General features: G+C 37.7%; 1 protein-coding gene across 10 annotated transcripts in view; it reads left to right on the top strand.

Annotated features, from left to right (window-relative positions):
* ARHGAP21 (Rho GTPase activating protein 21) overlaps positions 1-23,955 on the top strand; it is a 168,371-nt gene that overhangs the window by 104,892 nt on the left and 39,524 nt on the right. For 8 of the 10 annotated variants that reach the window (XM_067703274.1, XM_067703324.1, XM_067703263.1 and 5 more), the window contains 3 exons: positions 15,744-15,836; positions 17,349-17,427; positions 19,959-20,013. In XM_067703274.1, the coding sequence (XP_067559375.1) occupies positions 15,744-15,836; positions 17,349-17,427; positions 19,959-20,013 (227 nt within the window). Of the gene's footprint in view, positions 1-15,743; positions 15,837-17,348; positions 17,428-18,833; positions 18,919-19,958; positions 20,014-23,955 lie in introns of those variants that run through there. The other 2 variants (XM_067703339.1, XM_067703330.1) reach the window with 2 other exon arrangements.

Here is a 23,955-nt window from a genome sequence, read left to right as displayed (position 1 = left end):
TTTTCCCCATACTGATATGCATTTGGCCTGGCACTATTTAGTGGAAAGTCTATTTTTTCTACTGCTCTGTAATACCACCTTGATCATACAGTGTTTATATATGTTTTGGTCTGTTTCTGGACCATATTCTATTCCAGGGGTCGGCATGTGGCTCATGTGGCTCATTTTTGTACAGCTTCCAAACTAAGAATAGTTCTATATTTTTAAAGGGTTGTTTAAAAAAAAAAGAATATGCGACAGAGACTGTATGAGTCCTGCAAAGGCTAAAATATTTACCATCTGGCCCTTTACAGAAAAGTTTGCTGAACTCCGTTCTATTCCATTGGTCACTTTCTTTGCTGCAAAACTGTGATCTTAATTACTGTAGTTATATAATGTGTTGCTATTAGGTAGAGTAAGTCTTCCAATTTTGTTTTCAAGATTGGATTGGCTTTTCTTGTCCATTTACAGTAACACACACACACACACACACAAACAAATTCTTCTGGAATTTTGATTGGTTTTATATTATTTACAGTGTTGAATATTTGAAAATATTTGAGGTATTGAATCTTTCAATCTGCGAATGTGGTGTATCTCTCCCATGAATGAGTTTTGAATTTTTCTGCATCTTTTGGAATAAACATTTGATTTTTTTCCCCTTTAGTCTCAATATAGTGAATTATATTGATTTATTTTTTAAATGTTAAACCAACTTTGCATTACAGAACTAAACCAAGATTGTTCCTAATGTATGTACTTTTTATATGTTACCAGTTTTGGCTTTCTGTTTTATTTAGAATTTTTGCATCTCTGTTCAAGGATTGCTTCACATAAAGGTGGACTTTGGTCCTTTTGATATTTGGAGTATCAGTTTGGGTTCCCTGAGAAGCAGACACAAAGACAGAAATGGTGGCAAGACAGGATTAGACATGGCAGAGATTTATTGGGGGAAATGCCTGCAGAAAGGAGCAGGAAAGGACGGGGAAGACTTAAGACTGTGATACGGGTCTGACGCCTGTGAAAGAAGAGAGGAAAAGAGGATTTGGTAGGAAGGCCCTGACTGCAGCACAGTTCTCAGAAGGTGCTGGGCCAGAGAGGAGTCCCCAAACCAACACTGCCCCTTAGAGGAGTCCTGCTTCGGAGGGCGGGGGAGTGGCAAGTGTGAACGTGATGGTGGGTCCAGGCTGGGGCTGGCAGTCATCTGTGTTCTCTTTGGCAGAACAGGGCTGGGCTTCTGCCTTTGCAGCCCTACTCACATGTTGTACTCCTTGGGAGGCCCAATTGAAAGCATATAGTGTTTTCCAGGGCCCTCTTCCTTGCTGGACCCCAACGTCCATGTTTGTGTCCCTGACCCTTGGAGACTGAGGGAGGCCGTGAACAGCTTCTCAGTCTCAGCCTTTACTTTGGAAGCAGAATTTGCCTCAAGGCGAAAAGCAGTGCAAAACATGGGGCTCCCTGGACTTCATTCTCCTATTTTGGTTTATTGATTTTTTGAACGCAAATTTTTTTTATATCTGCTTTCAAGATTTTCTCTATAGGGGCTTCACTGGTGGTCCAGTGGGTAAGAATCCACGCTCCCAATGCAGGGGGCCCAGGTTTAATCCCTGGTCGGGGAACTAAGTTCCCACATGCATGCCACAACTAAGAATCAGCATGCCACAACTAAAGATCCCGCATTGCCACAACTAAATATGCCACAACAAAGATCCCATGTGCCACAACCAAGACCCAGTGCAGCCTAAATAAATAAATAAATAAGATTTTTCTCTATATCTTTGATGTTTAGCCATTTTGTAATGATGAGTCTAGGTGAGGATATATTTTTATTTTTCTTGTTTGGGATTCATTGAGCTTCTTGTGTCTGTAGATGGATGTCTATCATCAGTCTAGGAAATTTTCAGCCAGCATCTCATCACATATTACCTGTGTCCTCCTGTAACCCAATGCTCTCTTCTTCTGGGGCTCCAATCAAACATATGTTAGATTTTCTTACTCTACCCCCCGTGGCTCCTGAATTTTCTGTTTCTTCTCTGTGTGTGTGCATGTGTGTGTCTGCATTCCAGGTAATTTCTCCCTATGTATATTCAATAATTTTCTTTTTAGCTGTTTGCATTTTACATTTTAATTATTAGAAGTTCTTTAGGGTAGTGCACCAAATATGCTTGATCACTTCCTATAGTTTCCTCTTTACCATTTTTAGGCTTATTTTAAAAACTTCTTCAGACATGATAAGCAAAGTTGTTTTGTAATCTCTGTCTGGTGATTCCATTATCAGAAGCCTTTGTGGATCTCTTTCTCTCTTTTTTTTCCTGGTGGTTCTAGCTCAGAGGGTGTTGTGTTTTTGGAGTTTTTTTGTTGTTGTTGTTGCTGTTATTATTATTATTTGTGGATGCTTGAGTATTTTGTGTTTTTTGTGGATGTTTGACTATTTTGTGTTTATTGACCTTCAAATATCATTACTGAAGATTTTTTGAGATCTAGGATAAAAGATTGTTGTTTGCTTTATCCAGATCCAGGCTATTACTTGATTTAGCCTATAAATCTATGTGAAGTTCGGCCTCTAGCTACTTCTTAGAGATCGGTTTCCCTTCCCTTACCCCCTGCTCTGCTTAGTTAAAACTGAGGTAGCCTCTGGGCTGGTGGGAACATTCTTTCCAGTTAACCCTTACTCTTCAGTGTGGGGAAAGTCTCCTGACAGATTCCTAACTGGACAAGACTTGGGCTTTTTCCTCTGCCTGCTGAGTGCAGAAGCCCTTAAGATGGAAGTTCTAACCTGGAAATATATTATCATATTAGTAGTAATTTTGGGAGGTAATTTTCTTTTTTTGTTCTTTGTTGTTTTTGGCCACACCGTGTGGCATGTGGGGTCTTAGTTCCCCTACCGGGGATTGAACCCGCACCCCCTGCAGTGGAAGCGCGGAGTCTTAACCACTGGACAGCCAGGGAGGTCCTGGGAGGTAGTTTTCTAGTAGCTGGACTTCGTATGCGTATACACTATGGCGCAAGTATAAGTGATGTATTCCCTGTACTCACTCACTTTGCTAATATATGGATACTTCAGTGAATGGTTTGCTGCCCATGTATTTGTCTTATTAAAATAACTTTATTCTATCAACATAGTTATAATAAAATTACCAAGTTATTTGTAGTCTGCTATTATGGGCAATGTTTCCTACTGTAAAAATATATACACACATGTATAAACTTGCATACACGTGTACACACACAAAGATAATAAGTGATTTTTATGTTATATGTTGCTAGCAACAGGTTAACTCAATATATTTATTTTGTTTCTCTTCATTTGACAGGTAGGAAACACGGGAAAGGAGGGCTTCAGGGTCTTCTGAGTAAATAGGACAAAGCAAAACACTGTGGAGTGCCAGATGTAAAGGACAGTGATGACAAGGACATATATAGATATAGATACAGATATATAGATATATATACACACGGGGGAGAAAGTGATAGCTTTCAGTATGTTCAGTAGTTTCCAAACGTTTGAAAGGATGTTTTGTACAAGATGGAGTAGAGTGCTGTTTCACAACTAGTGAAAGATGCAGGTAGGCCCTTTCCCTGATTTTCTCCTGGGAAATCCCTACTCATATTTTGGACACAGTTAATCTGAGTGATTGTAGTAAACAAGTGAAAACTTCCTACTTCCTAATATACCTGTTCCTGGGAGGTGATGATAGTAATACAGATCTGATAACAGAAAATAGAAAAATAAGAAGGGGGATTCTGTCTTTTATCAAGAGTTGGGCATTAGAATGTTCGAAGTAAAATTTTCCTACATACCCAAACTAGTCATTATGTTTATTAAAAAATGTTTTTATGTGTTACTTTAAGAACAAAGATCACTAAGGGTGGACACTGTCTTTCATTGTTGAATTTTCAGTGCCTGCTAAGTTCATGGTACATAGTAGGAGCACAAATGTTTGTTGAGTAAATGTATTGAGTAAAGGGGGGTACCGCCCTAGTACCACCTTCACTTGGTGCTATTCCCAAATGACTGTTCCCGAAGCTGCAAACGTCAGCATGTTAGTATCTGACCTCAGCTGTTGAGGAATTATTGTCTCTCTACTTCCTTCCTATTTTTCTTTCACCTTGCTCCCATCAGTCCCCCTTGAACACAAAGTCTCGGTGACACTTTTTAAATTTAGAAATCTTATTTCACACAGTTGCTAAGTGTGTAAGCTGGAACACTAATAACAAAAACACGGTAATCCTGGACCTTAGTAGGAATTTGTAAAATAAACTGGGACACTGGTAAAGTTAGATGAGAGGTTTAAAAAAAAAATCTAACTTCACTCTAAAGGTCCCAAGAAATCATACTTACAGAAATCTAAAATGAAGGGAATTTGATTGCATTAAAGTAGGTATTGTCAGAAATCCAATTTTTGGAGTAGATTTTCAGGCTTTGTGAGACATTGCATGAAGGTAGTTTGGCAGTCAAGAGGGTAAAGGCGATTAAAAAATCTCTTTAATGGTTCTAAAACCTTTAGGAAATAGGCGATCTAGGATTTTAGAGAACTAATTGGGATACTGAACAATAGGGCTATAAAGGTGAAAGTCCAGGAAAGTACCTGGTTGGAGTATTAATGTTCTAGACTGCCCTAGAAATCACTTCTCTATAGAAACTGTTGCTCCAGAGATGACCTGTAATTACGTGATTTTGAGCTGTCTTTTCTTAGCTGCTCCATAACTTAAGACCTTGATCACAGACACCACTTAGCTGAATAGGCTCATTTTCTTCCTGGTTGCTCTCCAGTTAGTCTATACTCAAAATACATGATTCATAGATCCAGTTAATAAAAAGTGAATTTAATTGTGATGGTCCCTGCTTTCAAAATTTAACAGATAATTTTTCATCTCTGGTGTAGAGCTGCAATAGAAGTATTTGCCTATGAATGCTAGATGCGTTAAGTCTAGAAATATATTTCCTGTTGTTTATTCATTCTCTTAGCAGACATTTGTTGAGTCACTTCCAAGAGTCAGTCACTAAACTAATTGTTGGGAAGGGAGCAATATAGCCTGTAATCTCATTTCCTTTAGATAGTGATTCAGATGTCACCTGCTAGAGAGGACTTCCCTGACCATTTCCTAAAAATAGTATCACATCCCTGCCTCTCCCTCTCCCTTCCCTTCGCACTCCGCTTATTATTGTCTGTCACACATTTCACCATCTCTCATGCTGCTTTTTTCTCATTGAACATTTTTCTGCCTCAGGTGGATTGTCGAGCAGGAACCTTATTTTTATTTTTTTGTACTTTTAAAAATGATTTGTATGTATATATTTATGGCCACGCGGCGTGCGGGATCTTAGTCCCCGATCAGGGATTGAACCCATGCCCCCTGCAGTGGGAGCGCGGAGCCCTAACCCCTGGACCACCAGGAAATTCCCAACTTTATTTTATTACTTTTTTTTCTTTAAACCCAGAACAATTCCTGGCCTATATGCATTTGATGAATCTTTATATAGGATGGTGGAAGATGAAGGTGTAAAATAATTACATAAGTGCAGAAACAGAGGTCTGCACAACTGTGGCAGGATCACAGCATGGCAAGTCATCTGACCACCAGGGAAGGGTTTCTCAGATGGGGTGTACTTTGTGCTGAATAGGATTTTATCAGGACAAAGGAAAAAACAGCCTTCGAGAACAGATTTCGGAGGTATTTAAGAAGTTGTTTTTTGCCCAGATTTGGTAGTAGGACGTGGGGTAGATTGCATGTCACCAGTTAAAGATGTCTTGTGGAGGATTATGCTTGGCTTTCCTGGCATGAATGAGTGGATGGATGGAAGTATCATTGACTGAGGGATACGGAAGTGAAACACACCCACCTCATTCCCCCGGGGAAATGATTTCAGTCTGGGATAAGTTATGTTTCTGATGCTGGTAGAATGTTCAGTACCTAGTTGAAAATTTGGGTATGGAGCTCATAGGGAGAGGTAGGGTTGAAAATAAACTTGGAAGTCATCATTATATATGCTATAACTAAGCCCTAGGCATCAATAAAATCATACACGGAGAGCATGAAGACACACAGCATAAAGATAGAACTCTAGGAAAGACAACATCTAAGAGCTGGTCAGAGAAAGGAGAATCAGAAAGGAAATCTGAAAATAAGTTTGGAAGGTATAAGGACAGCCAGGAGGAGTTGATGGCTTGCTAATTAAGAGGCGATCATTTTTAGGGGAGGGTGGATAACTTGCATTTGCCCTAGAGAATTCATTAGGGTAGAGACTAAAACGATACTGTTGGGGGAGATCCCTGGTGGTCCAGTGGTTAAGACCCTGTGCTCCCAATGCAGGGGTCCTGGATTCGATCCCTCCTCTGGGAACTAGATCCCGCATGCTACAACTAAGACCCGGCGCGGCCAAATAAATAAATATTGAAAAAAGAAAAAATAAGATACTGTTGGACCTGCCCTGACAAGTAGCAAATTGGTAAAGTTACCAAGAATAGTTTCAGTGTGGTGGGCAGAGTGGATCCGGTGCGTCAGTGGGCTGTGACATAAATTAGAACAGGGAACAGTGGGGAGGGGGGGATGCATGCTGTCCCCCAGAGGATACTTGTCAATGTCTGAGAAACCCTGAATTAGAAGTAAAGAAATGAGAGTAGGTGAGTATAGATTATTCTTCAAGAAGTATGAAAATGAAAGGATGGGGAATGAGAGGTGAAAGCTATGTGGCAGGGTAGGGAGAAGTTTTGTTGTTCTCTTGAGTTTGGGAAGCTTTTGTGTGTTGTGAGATCTGGAGAGAAGAAGAGAGATTGGTTTTACACTTGAGAAGAGACCATTTGGGGAACAAGGTCCTGAAGAAAGCTGGTAACTAAATCCTCAACTGAGAAAGAGCAAAGGAAAGTAAGGATAGACAAAGATTTAAAAAAGAAAAAGATGAGGATTCAGCAGTTGAAAGACAGTAAAGTAAGAAAGAAGGTTATCTAAATAGTGTGAACAAATCCAGATGGCAGAACAAGTCCAAGAAGGGTGTTAGAAGTTTGAAACTGCAGCCTTGAGGGAACAGAGATTAAAATACAAGCAACAGACTTTAGTGAGTAATGTCAAGCACTTAGCTGAACTTGGAAACTCTAAATCAGTGGGTCACGCAGTTTTACTCATTTGACATTGCAGGCCAAGAACAAGAGCGGAGGGAGGGTCTGGTTGGAATTGTCCATAGCTGGACATTGGCAAGTGGAATGCTTTGAAAGGTCAAGGGGGAAAGGAAGTGGAGGTTACTGGTGAATTTGGTTGTAATATTGATCTGTGGGTAAACTTATAAGAAAGTGTTTTCTGAGGGAGACTGATAGTCTTGGAGACCAGAGAGGACTAAAGGGTTTGGAGAAAGATGAGGGGCAGGTTTAATCAGTTATGGGGTCGGGCAGTGGTAAGGTCAGACATGGAAAGATAGTTGCCCGTGGTTAGCACACTGCAACACATTTTTCCGGCTTTGCAGAGAACTTAAAATCTAGAACAACTGGAATAACGGCTCTGAATCTACACGTGATACATACTTTGTGAAATTCCTGAAACTTTCAGAGAGAGAAAAAGACGATGCTGCATGAACTTCAGATACTCCAGAAGACAGATCCCAGGACTGTTTTGTTCGTTGTAGAGTGATAGGCTCCTGGCACGTTGTCCAAGCTCACTAAATATTTGTTGAATGAATAACATCCTCCAGAGTCTTTCTTGCCTAGGTGGTTCATAATGCCAGAAAATTTTGGTTCACGTCTGACACCTAGTGGTATTGTACTCAAATTACTATTAAGTGGCAGCATTTTCCTTCTATTTCAGGGAAATCCTATAGATCAGTTGCAGTACAATAATAGCTTTGTTCCTGAAACATGTCTCCAAGTTGGTTTTGGGCAGTCTTGCTGTTGGCATTTACTAGGACTTTAATTTGAATCAATCAGCAGTAATATTTCTAGAGCATCCACTATATGCCAGACACTGTTCTGTGTGCCAGAGATTTTCATGTAGCGATGTTCTCTTGCATAGGTGACCTCACTGAATTTGAATAGATAGGCAGAGCATTCCATTAGGAGTGGGAAGGTTGTTCCAGAACTTAATTTTAGGATTCTATTGTGGTTTTACACGTGAGACCTTTTCTAAATTTATTTCATAGCTTTTGGTGCTACCGTTCCTGTGTCATGCAATACTGCTTTTCATTAATGTTAAGTAGGCTTTTAGGAAGATAGAAGAAAGTAGAAGGAAGGCTTGGGTTTGTTGTCAGCTTATATGATCCAGATTGTGCAAAATACTGCATAATATGGAGAACTGTGAACAGATTTTGTTTTCTTTCCTTGAAGAAGAAGTAAAGTTCTGATTTGTTAGTGATGCACACTGAACTATTGGAAGTATTTGTAAATGAATTGACATGATACCTGGGATTTACACTAAAATAACTTTAGGGAAAAAATGTGAGTGTAAGTGAGACAAGATGAGAGATTTTTAATAATTACTTACATTATGTTCGGGGGGGGGTTATGCTACTTTTTCCTCTATTTTTGTATATGCCAGGCATTTACCACACTAAAAAGTAAACCAAAAACCTGAGACAGGTGTGGGCTGAAAGGAAGTTTGTCGTGATTAAGTTAGAACATGATCTGCTTTTTAATATTTAGCAGATTTTCTTAACTTCACTTTGTTCCATTTGATGTTACTTAAAGATGAGGTTGAGTAGTGAGTGTGTGTTTGCTTATAATGGATGAAATGTGATTGAGACCTGACAGGTGACATTCTGCTGACGTTGTCTAGAGACTATTGGAGTTTGGGGTTTGGAGCTCATAAGAATTGTTGGAGCTACAGATTGGAGGCTTGGGAGTATAGTTTCAAAGTACTAGCCATCACTCTGGAAATGAGAGCATCGTAAGTGGAAATTTGGGACCACCTAGGTTTAAAAAGCTGGAATGCATTTTTTTTTTTCCTTAGTGCTTCTGCCCTTACCGAAGGGGAAAGGGACCCAATAATCTGCCATGGCAGTCTTCTTAAATTGGATTGTACTTAATTTTCATATAGGATGTATCAGTATTTTTCATATAATACATACGGGTTTTTGATGTGAGACAATGCCTCTCTTAGGCTCTTAAGATAGTTTTGTATGCCGTTAGCAAACCAAACCCCTAAAATAAAAATTAGAAGCCTGTTTTCTTTTCTTTTCTTTCTTTTTTTAGAAGCCTGTTTTCAACAATGAAAAAAAAAACAGCTATGAAATATTTCAGGCAAACAGAAAATAAAGGGAAGAAATGTGACTTCCAAATGCTGGCCACCTGTCCTTGTCATCCTAGCATTTTAACACCCCCCTCCTCCATTTCTCTCTCACTAAGACATGAATGATTATAAATATGGTTAAGGCCCTTCCATACCACTCCTTTTCTATTCTCTTCCCCCAGAGGTAACTACTAGCCTGAATTTGCTATTTATCACTCCCTCTGTTTGTTTTTTGCCTTAATAGATCCATAATTCCTAACTTTTGCTCAATAAATGCTTCTCCATGCCCTGTTTTTTCTGTGTCAATCTGTGACCCAGCAAAGAGAAACAAAGATCATTTTTTATTATTCAGATTTAACTTTGATATCTGTCTGTCTCAATCTACATTGTGGTTTCAATTATTTTGGGTCTGAAAAATAGATATTAATTTCAATAAGCTATTTAATTGATTTTCTTTAAATAATGAATGCCTGGAGCTTTAATACTCCATTATGGGGCTTCCCTGGTGGCGCAGAGGTTGAGAGTCTGCCTGCCGATGCAGGGGACACGGGTTCGTGCCCCAGTCCGGGAAGATCCCACATGCCCAGGAGCGGCTAGGCCCATGAGCCATGGCCGCTGAGCCTGCGCGTCCGGAGCCTGTGCTCCGCAACAGGAGAGGCCACAACAGTGAGAGTCCCGCGTACTGCAAAAAAAAAAAAAAAAAAACTCCATTATGTGACCTCTATAGCTTTGCGCCTTTGTGGAGAGCACACGTCTTCCGAGGCTTATCTAACTTTAACTTTCATATGAAGCACAGTTTAATTTCAACAGCCTTTTCTAGTGTAGAGATAGGTAGAGGGTTTCTTTGTTTTTGTCTTCTTTCTTTTTTTTACAACAAAGAAATCAGTAAAAAGAATACTTAAAAAAACTGTCATTATAAAAACAGAGATTTGGTTCCATTAAAAAAGTTGTTCGGTAGCATCTATGAGAACTGTGAGAGAGAAGGAAAAATTTTTAAAAATCTCAATCTGAGTGATAGCCATTATTTTCTGCTGCTTTGCTTTTGGTGAAAACGTAAGATGGTATTTCTTTGTTTAAAGTATAATTTTTTTTTTAACTCTGATAAATACATTTCTCTTGTCCCTAGAACTAACTATAGGATTCCCTGATCTATACCTATTATTTCTCTGTGTATCTTCATTCTCTGTGTCTCGTTTCTAACTGGTATAGTTCTAAGAATATTACTTCTGAAAATAATCTATTTGCTTTAGGCTGCTTGCTTTGTATACTTCATATTTCAAATTTTGAAACAATTTAAATGTTGCAAGTGATTTGGATTTTAGCATTCTCCCAAGAAGAGGGTCATTAGAGCACTCTGGCTTTTAGACGCCAGTCTCTTTGAAGACAGATGAGTTGTTTGTGTCAGTTACTGGAAATTTGTTAGTATAGTCTCTTACTTCTTCCTTCTGTTCTTTGGTGTTCTTCGGTTTGTACTCTTCAACTCCCCCCAATATGCCAGTTGAGTCTGTATTGTTACTCTTTGGACCAGTATTTAATCAAGCACAAGCAGTGTGGCCTCATTCATCCCTGATCTCTATGTAAACTTTCTAAAGCTTTATCATCAGATTAGCATAGTAACAACATTGATTAAATACCTACTTGTATTAGGCATCATATAAGTATTTCAGTGGATTCTCTCTTCTAATCCTCACAATAGCCCTGCCAGGTAAAAATAAATTGTCATCATCCTCATTTTTCAGCTGAGTTAACTGGGGTACAAATAAATCATTTGTCTAACATCACTTGGGGGTAGGGTTGCCAGATAAACTACAGGGTGCCCAATTAAATTTGAATTTCTCATAGACAGTCATTTTTGCAAAATCCAGTAACCCTACTTGGAAAGTAAGTGGTAGAGCTGGGATTTTAAACCAGGTAATCTGGTCGTAGGGCTCAAGCTGTTAACCACTGCCTTATACTAGGAATGGAGAATAAAAAGCATATCCACCTGGATGTTCATCCAGTGTTTGGATGGCAGCTACTACCTATATATTATTATTTCTTTTAGTTGAGTTATTTTTCCTCAGCTGATTATGTTTACTATAATGTAAAAGTATGTACATTCTCTCTGATTTCAAAGTGTAACATTCAACTTCAGGCAAATTCATGTATGCTTTTTATAGCTTCTTATTTAAGTCTTTACTAATTGTATGCTAAATAGCATAAAGTGGGACCTTTTCAGTACCTGCTAATTTTAGCCATTCTCATTCATGTAAGGTCATTGTCTTCTTCCTTTTCTCAAATACAGAACGATTTAATTACATGTGTGTGCTAGAAAGACACATTTTCCTTTTCTTTTGATAAGGTCAAGGGAATAATACTTGAATAAGGTCTTTAGCAGTTCTTTGAAACACATCCTATGTGTTCTCAAAAAGTTGAGAAATTATAAAATACGCATGTAGAATTGAAAGAGGCTTTTTACTAAGAATTGCCAGGGAAGCCACCTGGCTCTGCCAAATGGTCCTACAGGGAAGCAGGGAATACTTGTTCCTGATTAATTACAATTCGGGATCGGACTCTTTGTTCTGCATATCTAGAAACCGACTGTAAAAAACTAAAGACGTAAGAGATTGAATAACACACACTTTAAATTTGATGCTTGTGATTTCCAGTTCCAGTGGAATTACAGAGAGCATATATTAAAGAGATGACACTCTTAAAATTACTGAACCACGTGTTTAACACAAGACTTAGAGTCAAGGAATATAGAAATTGAAGAGAGGGATATTTCTTAGTTAAACCTGCCTGTAATTAAAGGACGCCTATGGGATATTTTTCTGTTGTCCAGAAGGAATTGGTTAAAATCCACAGTAGTAATAGCAAGTCAGAATTTTGGAGACAGTCCAGAAAGGAAAGTGAACAAGAAGAATCAAAGTACAGCTCTCAGCAGATGTGGTAGTGCTTGCTGTAAGACTGGCCCTTCTTTTTAGTCTATTCCATCTTCATGTATTTTCAGGCACAGTGTATTGAAGGATTTGTCAATTTGTGGCAAAGTCTCTCTGATTTTATAATGGTAGTCATTGCAAAGTTAGTATTTCCTTTATAGAAATCGAAACCAAATTATTTTGGACTACAATTTATTCTGTGTGAGTGAAAGTGCCTATCAGAACTTTCAGAAGTCACTACGTTGCTACCCCGCCAGCTTTTTATTATTTTGTAGAATTCATTAATGCTCATTTACATTTTGTATTTTTAAATATAAGTACGGTATAATCACGTTTGGGACATAGTGGACTAGAAGACATTAATTAAAAAAAAAAAAAAAGCGTCCTCGGGGCTTCCCTGGTGGCGCAGTGGTTGAGAGTCCGCCTGCCGATGCAGGGCACGCGGGTTCGTGCCCCGGTCCGGGAAGATCCCACATGCCGCGGAGCAGCTGGGCTCGTGAGCCATGGCCGCTAAGCCTGCGCGTCCGGAGCCTGTGCTCCGCAATGGGAGAGGCCACAGCAGTGAGAGGCCCGCGTACCGAATTAAAAAAGAAAAATTCGTCCTCTCTTTAATTATATAAATCTTTCCATGAAAGCAGTGACTTGGCACAGCAAAACTTATTAAACCTTCAGATCTCTAGCCTAGAAAAAATAGATGGTTTTCCTTAAATACCAACTGTTGTAAATGTTGAGTTGGCTGCATAAGGACCTAGCCTGATTACCAGCTGGATTGGCATTAAGTATTTGCATTTTAAGTGACTTACATTGAAAGAAACCTTCTTTTCCCTTTCAAACTAGTTGTAAGTGGACTGTCTCCTTGTATTTGGTAAAGCTTGACAACTGAATAAGTAGTTGGGTTACATTTGAAGCAGGAGGGAACACACCATGTTTGGATTTGGATCTCGATTCAAATCCCTACTCTCCCTCTTCATAAGTTACTTAGTCTGTTTCCTCCTCAGTATAGTGACAGTCTTAAAATCATAATGACTTTCTTGACAGCTTGATGTAAGAATTAAATAATAAATGTGTTCATTTATTGCATAATGCTTTATCGAATGCCTGTTCTGTGCCACACATTGTTCTGGGTGCTGTGAGCATCCGTGAACGTGGCAAAAATCCCTGCTCTTCATTTTAGTGGAAGAGACAACCAACCAGCATGAAAGCAAATAAACATGTAACTTTAAGTAGCGGATGACAAGTTCTGCGAAGAAAAATAAAGCCTGGCACATACAGAAAGTTTTCCCAAATTTTGTATTATGATTTTCAAAGTACAGCAAATACCTTATCCATCTGGATTCAACAATTCACTTAATGTTGAGTATATATTTGCTTTATCTGTCCATCCATACATGTGTCTGGGTGTTTGGATATCTTGGCTTATTTTTTTCTCTGAAGCCATTTGAAAATTAAGTTGCAGATATCATTATCATAATACTGGAAATGTAATAATATAATAATAAAATATGATAATATAAGATTACAATCAGTCCCTAAGTATTTCGGCAAACATCTCTTAAGAATGAGGACATTCTTCCTTACAGTAGGGATTTAACTAGCATTAGTTCTCTGTTTCCTCCAAAACCTCATGGAGAAAGCAGTCAGGGCTGTCTGTCATAGCCAATCAGAAGTGACCAAAGGATTTATAATATTTTCACGTCTTCTGAACTTAGAGAGCTGTATAGAGTTTCCTTGGGAAGAGAGCTGATATATATTTTTGAAAATTGGATGATAGATACTTTGCAGGTATATTTTTACAAGCTTGCAAATTTTTCATGCTTGAAAACGTAAGAATATGAGACTAGTCTTCATCTAAGCACCATGGAGAGTGGAAATACACATCTACCAAGGAATTGCTCCAGTTACAAGCTATGCTGAGCGCTTTTGCATGTTATCTTATTGAGTCTTCATAGAAACCCTTCAAGAATGCAAAAACATGTCTCTGTACTGTAAAAGAACAAGCAATCATTTCTTTTAAGTAAAAACGTTTATTTACCTGCACCTGGCCTATCCAGTGGCACAGCAAGGATTTGGATCCCTGTCTCCTGGTGTCTAAAACATGAGCAGTTTTCCTCTGTGCCCTGTTGCATTTTAAGCAGAGTTAGCCATTCACTACTTTTAGAGGATGTCTTTCAGAGTAAACAGCTAAATATGTAAGGGGAGTTGCTGATAGACGTTCCTTTATTGGTTTCTACTTCTTTTGAGCCACCTTTGTGATATACCTGGTTAAAAATTTGGTTTTATATGACAATAATTATGGATTCTTTATATTTGACAGTCATATTCTGCCCAGCGCCACAGTCTAACAAGTATGATGAAAGAACTCCATACATATATACGCCTTATTTTCTCAGTTATATTCTTCTTTAAGGGTCAGGGCTGCGTCTTCTGGTTCATTGATTTTCCATCTTGAGTATGCATCACGGTCACATGAGGGTTTCTGATTCAGTAGATCTGGGGTGGGGGGTCCGTGAATTTGCATTTCCAGCACATTCCCTGGTTGTGTTAATGCTGCTGGTCTGGTGATCACACTCCGAGAACCACTTTCTACCTGTTTGTCCCCTCTCAGTACTTACCTTGGTGCTTGTCGCTTAGTTTAAATGTCCTCTCACCTGTGACTCTTCCTTTGACTTCTATGTATTGAAACTGTCAGTTGTTCTCCAATGTTAGTGTGTAGAAGGATCATCTGGGAAACTTCTTGACAAAGCAGATTTCTGATTGGACCCCGAAACACTGATTTTTTTCAAACCCCTGAGCTGTTAATGCAGATGATCCATGGATAGCAGTTTGTGAAGTGCTGGCTTTCAGATTTGATCACGAGCTCCTCATTGCCATGACTGTATGTTGTATCTGTCTCTGTTTTTTTTTTTTTTGCGGTACGCGGGCCTCTCACTGTTGTGGCCTCTCCCGCTGCGGAGCTCAGGCTCCGGAGGCGCAGGCTCAGCGGCCATGGCTCACGGGCCCAGCCGCTCCGCGGCATGTGGGATCTTCCCAGACCGGGGCACGAACCCGTGTCCCCTGCATCGGCAGGCGGACTCTCAACCACTGCGCCACCAGGGAAGCCCCTGTAGTACCATTCTTTGTTCATATGTCTTTCTCCCTCCAGAGTCCCTGAAGGGAAAGAACTGTCTTATTTAGGATTGTGACTTAGTGCTTAACACGATGCAGTGTTAAAAAGCAGTGGAGTTGAATACCGCCTGTGTAATCTAGCTGTGTGACCTTAAGAGAATTTACTTAGTCTCTCTGAGCCTCCGTGTCCTCTTTTATTCGATGGTGGTAGAAATACTTACTTGTTATGGAAATTAGCTCTCAGGTATGTGTAATATTTAGTGTGATAATTTACATACAGAATGCTCCCAGTAAATGGAAATCGTTGCTATTGTGGTGGTTGTGTTATGGAAGAAGAAAAATAAATGTTGGAGTTCTTGGAACCCTCTTAATGATGACTTTAGCATCCAGATTTAAGATACGTGTCTAACATTTCATTTAAAAAATCTTTGCTTCACTGTCTCAATTAAATATCATTTTTTATTTTGCTATTTTAAGAAAATATCGTGAGGTAAAATTATGCCTTGGCTCTTTTCTTCCGCACAGGAAAACAAAGAAACCGCTTGGAGCCCATGGATACCATCTTCGTCAAACAGGTTAAGGAGGGAGGACCTGCTTTTGAAGCTGGATTGTGCACAGGTGCTCGATAGTCTTACTTAAACCTACCTTTTCATTTCTTTTCTACTTCATTTTTACCACATTTCATTTTCCATGTTTTTCCTTCTGTCTCCTACTGTATGTTTCTTCCTTTTTCTTCCTATCAGTTATTACTGTTTTTGAGACCTAGTTAGTTATATGTTTTTTGATACCCAAATGGATGGGTGGGCAGAAATACCGTAATTGATATATTGTGGACACTTTTAGTTACCACTCAGATAATGGACCCTCAGAGGCCCTCTTAACCTGTTTTGTGTACATTTAATTTTGACAAAGGTTAATAAAATAGCAAATGAAGGAGATATTCATTGAAGTAAATGAAATCATCTTGGAGCTCCAAGTTCTGGAAGAGCCTGACCTGCTAGAGGTGAATGAATTCGTCCACCACAAAGAGTAGTTTAAGTCTCCAGTGCAATGCAAGCCCAGCTTCATCTGCAGCTGCCAGTGGATGTGGCCTGGTAGCTGTTCTGAAATATTTTGTGACTTTAATTAAAAAAACTAAGTAGGATTTAGTTTAGATTAATGCACACACTAAAACAGTTACCCTTTTCTCTTGTTTCTAAACATGAAATAATTTAAAAAGGGAATTAGTGAAAACCTATCTTTTACTGCCTTTTGAATAAAATGTTATCTTTGCAGCTACACATGTAAATAGTGGGTGTCGCTGGTAAGATTTATTAGAATGCATTGTTAACTTGTTAATTATCTTTTTTGTCATAGTTAAAGTAAGCCTAATTTCAATATCATTAGTATATATAAAATGTACATCAGTGAACACATAACATTCTATTAGCTAGAATGTATCATCTCTCATATTCTAAGCTTTCCAGGGTTGGGAAGATGAAGTTGAGGGACTGTGCAAAGCCCACAAAAAATACGTTTTTTCCTGTTTTCCTCTGTCCTTTCTCTCATTATTTTCCTTTCTGCTCTACTGATTTTTCTGAGTAACCAAACATCCTTTTCCCCATTAAAATGAAGAACAAGTTAATAGATATAAAGTCAAAACCATGTCCATAGCCATGTTTAAGTTCTGCAGTGTAGCACTAATCAATAAACTAAATAGACTGAGAGAATACAACAAAGAAAATCAGTTGGACTAAAATTAGAGACCACTGAGATAACAAAAATAATTGTCTAAGGCTGTTAAACAGTGTTTCTCTATTAGAAAGGACAGGGTAAATGGAGGAATAAATAGTAGTTTTACAACTCAGAAAACAAATGATAGGGGCATAAATAGTATAATTGTGGTCACTTGGTGATTATACTTCTTGAGGTTTCTAAATTCATCGATGGCTGGACTCTTATTTAAAATATAGTTATATTTCATAAGTAGCTAGATATATTAAAATTTAGGTTCATTTTTGTAAAAAGACACTTTAAAAAACGAGCAAGGATATATTAAAAATAAGTATATTACTCAAGAAGTTTTTCAAAAGTACTCACAAGTGACTTTTTAAAGGAATTCCTCATGTGTTATTTAATTTCTCTTTGAAGGTGATCGAATTATAAAAGTCAATGGAGAAAGTGTTATTGGAAAGACCTATTCCCAAGTAATCGCTTTAATCCAGAACAGGTAAGAGTCTTGAAATAGGATTAATTTTGGCCAAAGATGGGTTTTATAAATCACTGAAACTAGTAGGTTTAATGCAATATTGTATTCCTATAAGAAATTGATGTGCTGTGGAAATCTGAAACTTTCCCTTAAAGTGGAAAATGCATTTGAAAGTTGCCAAGAACAAACTATCTGAGGATGGCGTATTTGGTGGCTTTGTTTTGGCAAGTTTATCAGATTTGTAATTAAAATCCTTTAGAGCCTGAGAGGCATACGTTTTAGATTTACCATTAAGTTTCCTACTTTTATTTGAAGTGATAATCAAATTTCTAATCTGTTTATAATAAATATATATATAAATGCATATATAATTTATTTTAAAACCGCTAAGGATAACTTATCTTAAATACCTTTTACTGAATGATATTCTTGGCTCAGATTCATTTGTTTTAACAAAGACAGCAAGAAATCGTCCTTTAATCCGTTTGCCTACATTCTACAGAATAGGATTTTGAGTTCTAAAGGTAAATAAATATTTATAGAGCGACTGATTGCAAAAATAATTTAGTCCTACTCTTTCTCTCTATCACACACCTAGAATTTTTTTTTTTAATTACAAATAAGGAAATCGAAAGCCAAAGAGGTTGCTGTATTAAATTTCTGTCAAGCATAAGCCATGACTCTGGGATCTGATTTCCAGCTCATCACCACAAGGGGTTCTTCCCAGATTCAAATACAGTAACTTTTGGATGATCTGTTGCTTTATATTAGCCATACTCACCTGTCTGTAATTAAATTGAGGTTCATTATTTTCTGAAGAATTCTATCAAGCTCCTCTAACCACGTCTAAAGCTGTTCATGCTATAATCTAACTTATGTACACGCATGCCCTAATATGTTGTCACTTTTACAGTTAGTGATGTGATCATGATTTATTGATCTCAGAGTATTCTCCTTACTGTTGGATTCTAGGTGTTCCTGACAGTGAGCCCTATTTGATCTTAAATATTGAGGAGACCTGGGCACTGGTGAAGAATTGAAAGCCTCCCTGGAGGCAGTGGGGAGATCCACCCAAATTTTCTTTTACTGCAAATAATTTAGATCATGATAAATATACCAGTATGTTTTGTCAGCCTGTAATTTAAGGGTTTTTTTAGTGTATTTGTTAACATGTCTTCTTTAAAAGTACTATTTTTCCAAACAACCATAACTTAATCTTTGTTTTCCTCAAAATCCACATTAATTTTTTGTTTGTTTGTTTTTTTTGTTACTGGTGCAGTTCATCTTTCAGAATAATAATAACACTTTGGAATGACAGTCTTAATTTTTCAACCAATAAAGCAATTTGAAAAATAAATACTGTTTTTTCATGATCTTATTTTTCTTTTAAAAAATTGTGTTCCTTTTGTCTGCAGTTGGTAGCAAATGGATTAATGCAGCACAAAGCCATTGAGATTCTGCAGTGTATTAATGTAAAAATGTATCCTTGCAGAAGAATTTATCTAAGCATCAGTATGTATTTTCTACCAACTCTAAATGTTGAAATACAAGTACCTACATATTTTCTTCGTAGAATTTATTTGAACCTGTGGTTCTAATTGTTTTACTCTTCTCTCAGCATTTATGAACCTAAAAATAAGGGTTCGAATAGAGACACCAGTAAATGATTAGATTTGGGGTTTTTTGTTTTTGTTGTTGTTTGTTTCTTAATCTCTTGATTGTATTGGGGGAAAATCTATCTGATATTGTTAGGGTAGATACTGAAGCACTTGCTGGGGATAGCAGTGTTCTTGCCGTATCTAAGTGTTAATTCCAGATCACAGGACTTGGTATAATTTATCCCTTTGAACTGTTTTAAACCTAGAGAAACTTCTCTGTTATTTTTAACAGAACACTTACAGTACCAAAATAAAATGAGACTTTGAGCTATTCCTGTAAAGGCTCTAAAATTAAATCACGGAGAAGAAAGTAAATTGTTGAGATGCTATATGGTTTTTAAAAAATGAGTCATTTTGATGGTTGTGATGGTGAACTCTGATTTCCTTCCCATTTGAGGCCAAGAGGGAATATTTCAAAATTAGGATGTTTAATATTGCCTAAAATGTTAAATTTGAGGGTTCTCTGATTATTTTTATGTTAATGTATTTTTAACTTGATAAACAGAGAATTGGTGGTAAAAATTTGTAATTTGTTCTGTGACCTGAAAGAAAATAATACACAATTATATATTGATGAGTTTTGTTCCAGGAGTATTCAATATAAGTAATATACTTCATGTTTTTAAATTAGAAACATGTTATAAAGAACACATGACTGATTATGAATAGCTCAAACATACGGCAGGGTGCCCTCTTTTGTACATAATTAGCCTATATATATAAATGACTTCTTTTCATTTTAATGATTTGGATTTGAAATGTAAAGATTTTTAAAACCCCCATATTAAACTCATAAGCAATTTAAAAAATACTTGTGAGTTAACTCTTTTTCCTTTATGTCTTTCTTGTATACTTCTGCCTCCCCTAAAATAGTATGTGTCTATTCAATTTCAGTGATACCACATTGGAACTTAGTGTTATGCCAAAAGATGAAGACATTCTCCAAGTGGTGAGTTTTATTTATTCAAATATGTGGATTGTTTTATAGTCATGAATGTTAATAAAAATTCTTTAAAGATGGAGGTGGATTAAACATTTTTTAAAAGACTCTAGGGAAAAAAAACTCAAACGCTCTGTTTTTCTCTACATTTTACCAAAAAACCAAAACAAAGGGAGAGAGAGACTATTGTCCGTTTTTTACAATTAAGCAACATGAGAATATTTTATTGATTCCGCAGTAAACTCTTATTGTTGTCATTTGGAATGAGATTCCTAAAGAGTTTGTTTGCCCAAATGTTGCATTCTAGATACTCCTTCAACCAAAAGCCAAGCCTCAGGGTGCAAGTACATATCCCCAGGAATTAGATTTTTTTTTTTTTAAACTATGAGGTCAGAAATTTTATGAAAGCCATTTATTAATTTTCCAATAAGCGTTACTGTCTGTAAATTAACTTACCGAGCAGTTTTCTTAACAGTATCCATTCATTCCATTAGAAGTAATGTTCACAATGAATAGAGTCTGCACCTTAAGGGAAAAATAGGTTAGCATCTTAGAGAGGGAGTGAAACTATATAGTTGAAAATCTTTAGCATTTATCTTAAAACATCTTTCTCCTCTTGAGAAAGAAAACAAATTAACTGGAGTACTTAACTCCTTTATTAAGCTTAGATATTGCTGAGGGTAAAAAGATGATAAAATAAATTTCATTCAGGAAAATAATACTTTTCCTCAGTTGATTTTGTAGTTCAGCAGAATAAAACAGTTAGAGCTAGGAAATAGCAGTGGCTGCTGAAGATTGTTGTTGTTGTTGTTTTTTTAATTCCTTTTAGTGAATAGCTGTTGTTGCTGTTGTTTTATTACTCAGAACTGATGGAATCCTTGTGGTAGGAATGGAAATCGGAATGTTTTTCACTTGTAAGGCGTTCATTTGAACTTAGCTCAACAAAAGTCCTAAATAATCTTCTGTAACCATTTTTTTTTTACAGAAAAATCACTAAAGCCAATCCTAGTGATTCAGTTTATTCACTTACACATAAAATATAATTAACCAAAATCCATGGAGATCAGCCTTGTGTTTTCAAGGCATACTGATTTTATTTCAAAATGGCATGTTTACCGACAACAGGTTATTACCCTTCTTAAATGCACAGTTCTGTTGGGGTTGAGTGTCTCAACAAGGAAGTTGCAACCATCTGTGGTGGTTTTCTCAGTCAAGCAGCACTAGTTGTAGAGTCCTCCCCTGATCATTCAGCACAGTGAGAGAACAACAGACAACCATGGAAGGCAGTGAAGTCACTAGACTGAAAATAAATAGGGGGGTCCTCCTGTAGGGCTCCACTTATGCAAAGGACCAGGAGGTGATGCCCACACGGTAGGGCGAACTTTACCTTGAACCCTTGCATTCTCCTGACTCAGAGACAGAGGGCACTTCCAAAACAGAACTGACATCTCATCTTCAGTAGTCTCTTTGCTTGCCAAGGTGAAGGCACCGGTTGGACACTGTTGAGAACAGTGAAACGTTCTATAAACGCTGAGAACAGTGAAACGTTGTATAAATTCCCAGGAATGAGGCACAGAATTGCCATCCTAGCCTGCTGTGTGGGTGATGCAGGGGAGCAAGAGTGCAAGGAATCATGTTCTAAGGATGTGATCAATGGGAAATTAGGTTAATTAATTTCCTTGTGTTTTATTTAAGATAAAGGGAAAATACAAAGTGTTGCAACACAGGGAGAAGTTGGTTCACTGGGGTGACCTGAGCACACAGATCTTCAAGGTTCCTCAGGGTCCTGATATATTGTAACAGAAAATTCATCTTTAAAACTTGTTGAGTTATTTTAATCATAAGAAATTAAAAGCCCATATCCTTGATGATAAAAGAAAACCTCACTTTTAAACCCAGTCTTCATTCACATTTGCGTTAGGAAATTGAAGGAGTATATATAGTTAATGCAGACTCTCCGTTGTTCCCTGAAGGACACTGAAATGCAGTGACTTCTTTTCCACATCAATGCTTTTAGCTGGGATATCTACAAGTGGCATTTTAAAAATCTATTATAAAACCCAAAGAGAATCTGGGATTTAAAAAACCATATGTGGAAATACTTCTCTCTAACAGATTCTAGAATGAAAATGTTCTATAAGGGGCCTTCAGAAGTATTTATGTTGGTCTTAAATCTGTTACTTAAAATATATGCTTTTAAAGATGTATTTGTCCCTGTGAGGTTGAATATTCATTGTAAAGAAAACATAAACATGAACATTTTTACAGCTACTATAAACATCATTTACCCAAGAGAAAGCCTGTCTCAGTTTTTATATATTTGCCTGGGTCACGGCAGGATTGGGTGTCCATGAGCGTTTGCTCCTCAAGTGATGTATAGATCAAGTTGTTCTAGAGGTATTCAGCTCATCTTTGAGAGGTGGCATAGAAAATTTAATTTGGTTCAAAACTTACGTCATGTAAGGACAGGTATATAATAATAAATCTCATAATTCACAGAAGACAGTGACATGAGGTTGAAAAACATGAAGTAAAATTAAGAATTATTTATTATGTTATTAAACTAGTGCTGGTAATAGTACTCCTGTACTTGGCAACCTCATTTTTTAAACTAACATACATTTTCATACATTGTAAAATGTATGTGCAGTGACATACATTTTAAACTAACAATAGAATAGTATTGTATTCATTTGAGTCATTTGGTGGTCTTATATTTTAGACCATGATCATAGACTTAGACAAGTTCATATTTTTAAGGTGATACTACAAAATAAAAAGCACTTCCTGTTGCATTTGTAAAAAGACAAAACGATTTTGTTGCCCTCTCAGACACTGAGAGTGAATGAAATAGCCACCACCTGTCAAGTCACCTAAACAGTGACGCTGACTGAAAAAAATATGTCCTCAATGGACCCATGGTAGCTCTCAGCGCTAGAGCTGGGTGTTCTTTTCTGTGCAGACTTCAAGGTACTTCGTTAAGCCTTTAGATCCATGGACTCAAAATTCAGTTTTAAGTAGATCAGTTCTGATGGCTGTGGAGATCCTCGGGTGTGTCTGATGTTTGACGAGGGTATTTGGAGCCTTCTTTTTTTTTTTTGCGGTACGCAGGCCTCTCACTGTTGTGGCCTCTCCCATTGCGGAGCACAGGCTCCGGACGCGCAGGCTCAGCGGCCATGGCTCACGGGGCCCAGCCGCTCCGCGGCATGTGGGATCTTCCCGGACCGGGGCACGAACCCGTGTGCCCTGCATCGGCAGGTGGACTCTCAACCACTGCGCCACCAGGGAAGCCCCTACTTTGTGTTTTAACAGCCAGGTTAAACAGCTTTTCTCGTGTAACAGGGAAGAAAGTGATGGCACTAGGACTTGAACCCAGTTAGGCCTGAGACTGTATGTAGCCTGTACTTGAAACTAAACCACAGTCCCATACTGTCGTTGGGTCCAGATGAAGAGTGTCAGTGGCTGTTACTTTCACACTGCCGGTCAGGGTCAGAGCTGCTAGGCAAACTCATCTCTGAGATCTGTGTCCATTGCCCTAGTTACCACTCCATGAATGTGCGATATAAATTGAAAAATGTAATTTAACCCCAATTTTTCTTTAGATTTATTAGAATTACTTTCAAAATAATTATTTATTATGTTCCACAATCAGTATACTATTCTATTTAAAATTAGGTATCCATTTGTCATGTGTGGATCAAGGTAATCTTGCTTTAGAGTAGGGAAGCAAGAACAGGAATTCTGGAGGGTTCTTTCATATTTTGCAAGTTTGAAGCAGTTACTTCTATTTTTTAAAAAAGTATTTTAAATAATTATAAGAATAGTACTTGCTTGTTAGAAAAGTTTCAAATAATTTAGAAAGGTATAAAGTATCCACAACATCCGCTTCTCCCACGTCCCACTGTGGCATGTCTGACGTGTGTTTTAAAATTATCCAAACAGATATGTAGT

Source organism: Pseudorca crassidens, chromosome 1 (assembly GCF_039906515.1).
Source record: "Pseudorca crassidens isolate mPseCra1 chromosome 1, mPseCra1.hap1, whole genome shotgun sequence".
In the NCBI taxonomy this organism is placed as follows: Eukaryota; Metazoa; Chordata; class Mammalia; order Artiodactyla; family Delphinidae; genus Pseudorca; species Pseudorca crassidens.
The sequence above is the reverse complement of the archived record's forward strand: the minus strand, read 5'-3'. Positions and strand labels throughout refer to the sequence as shown.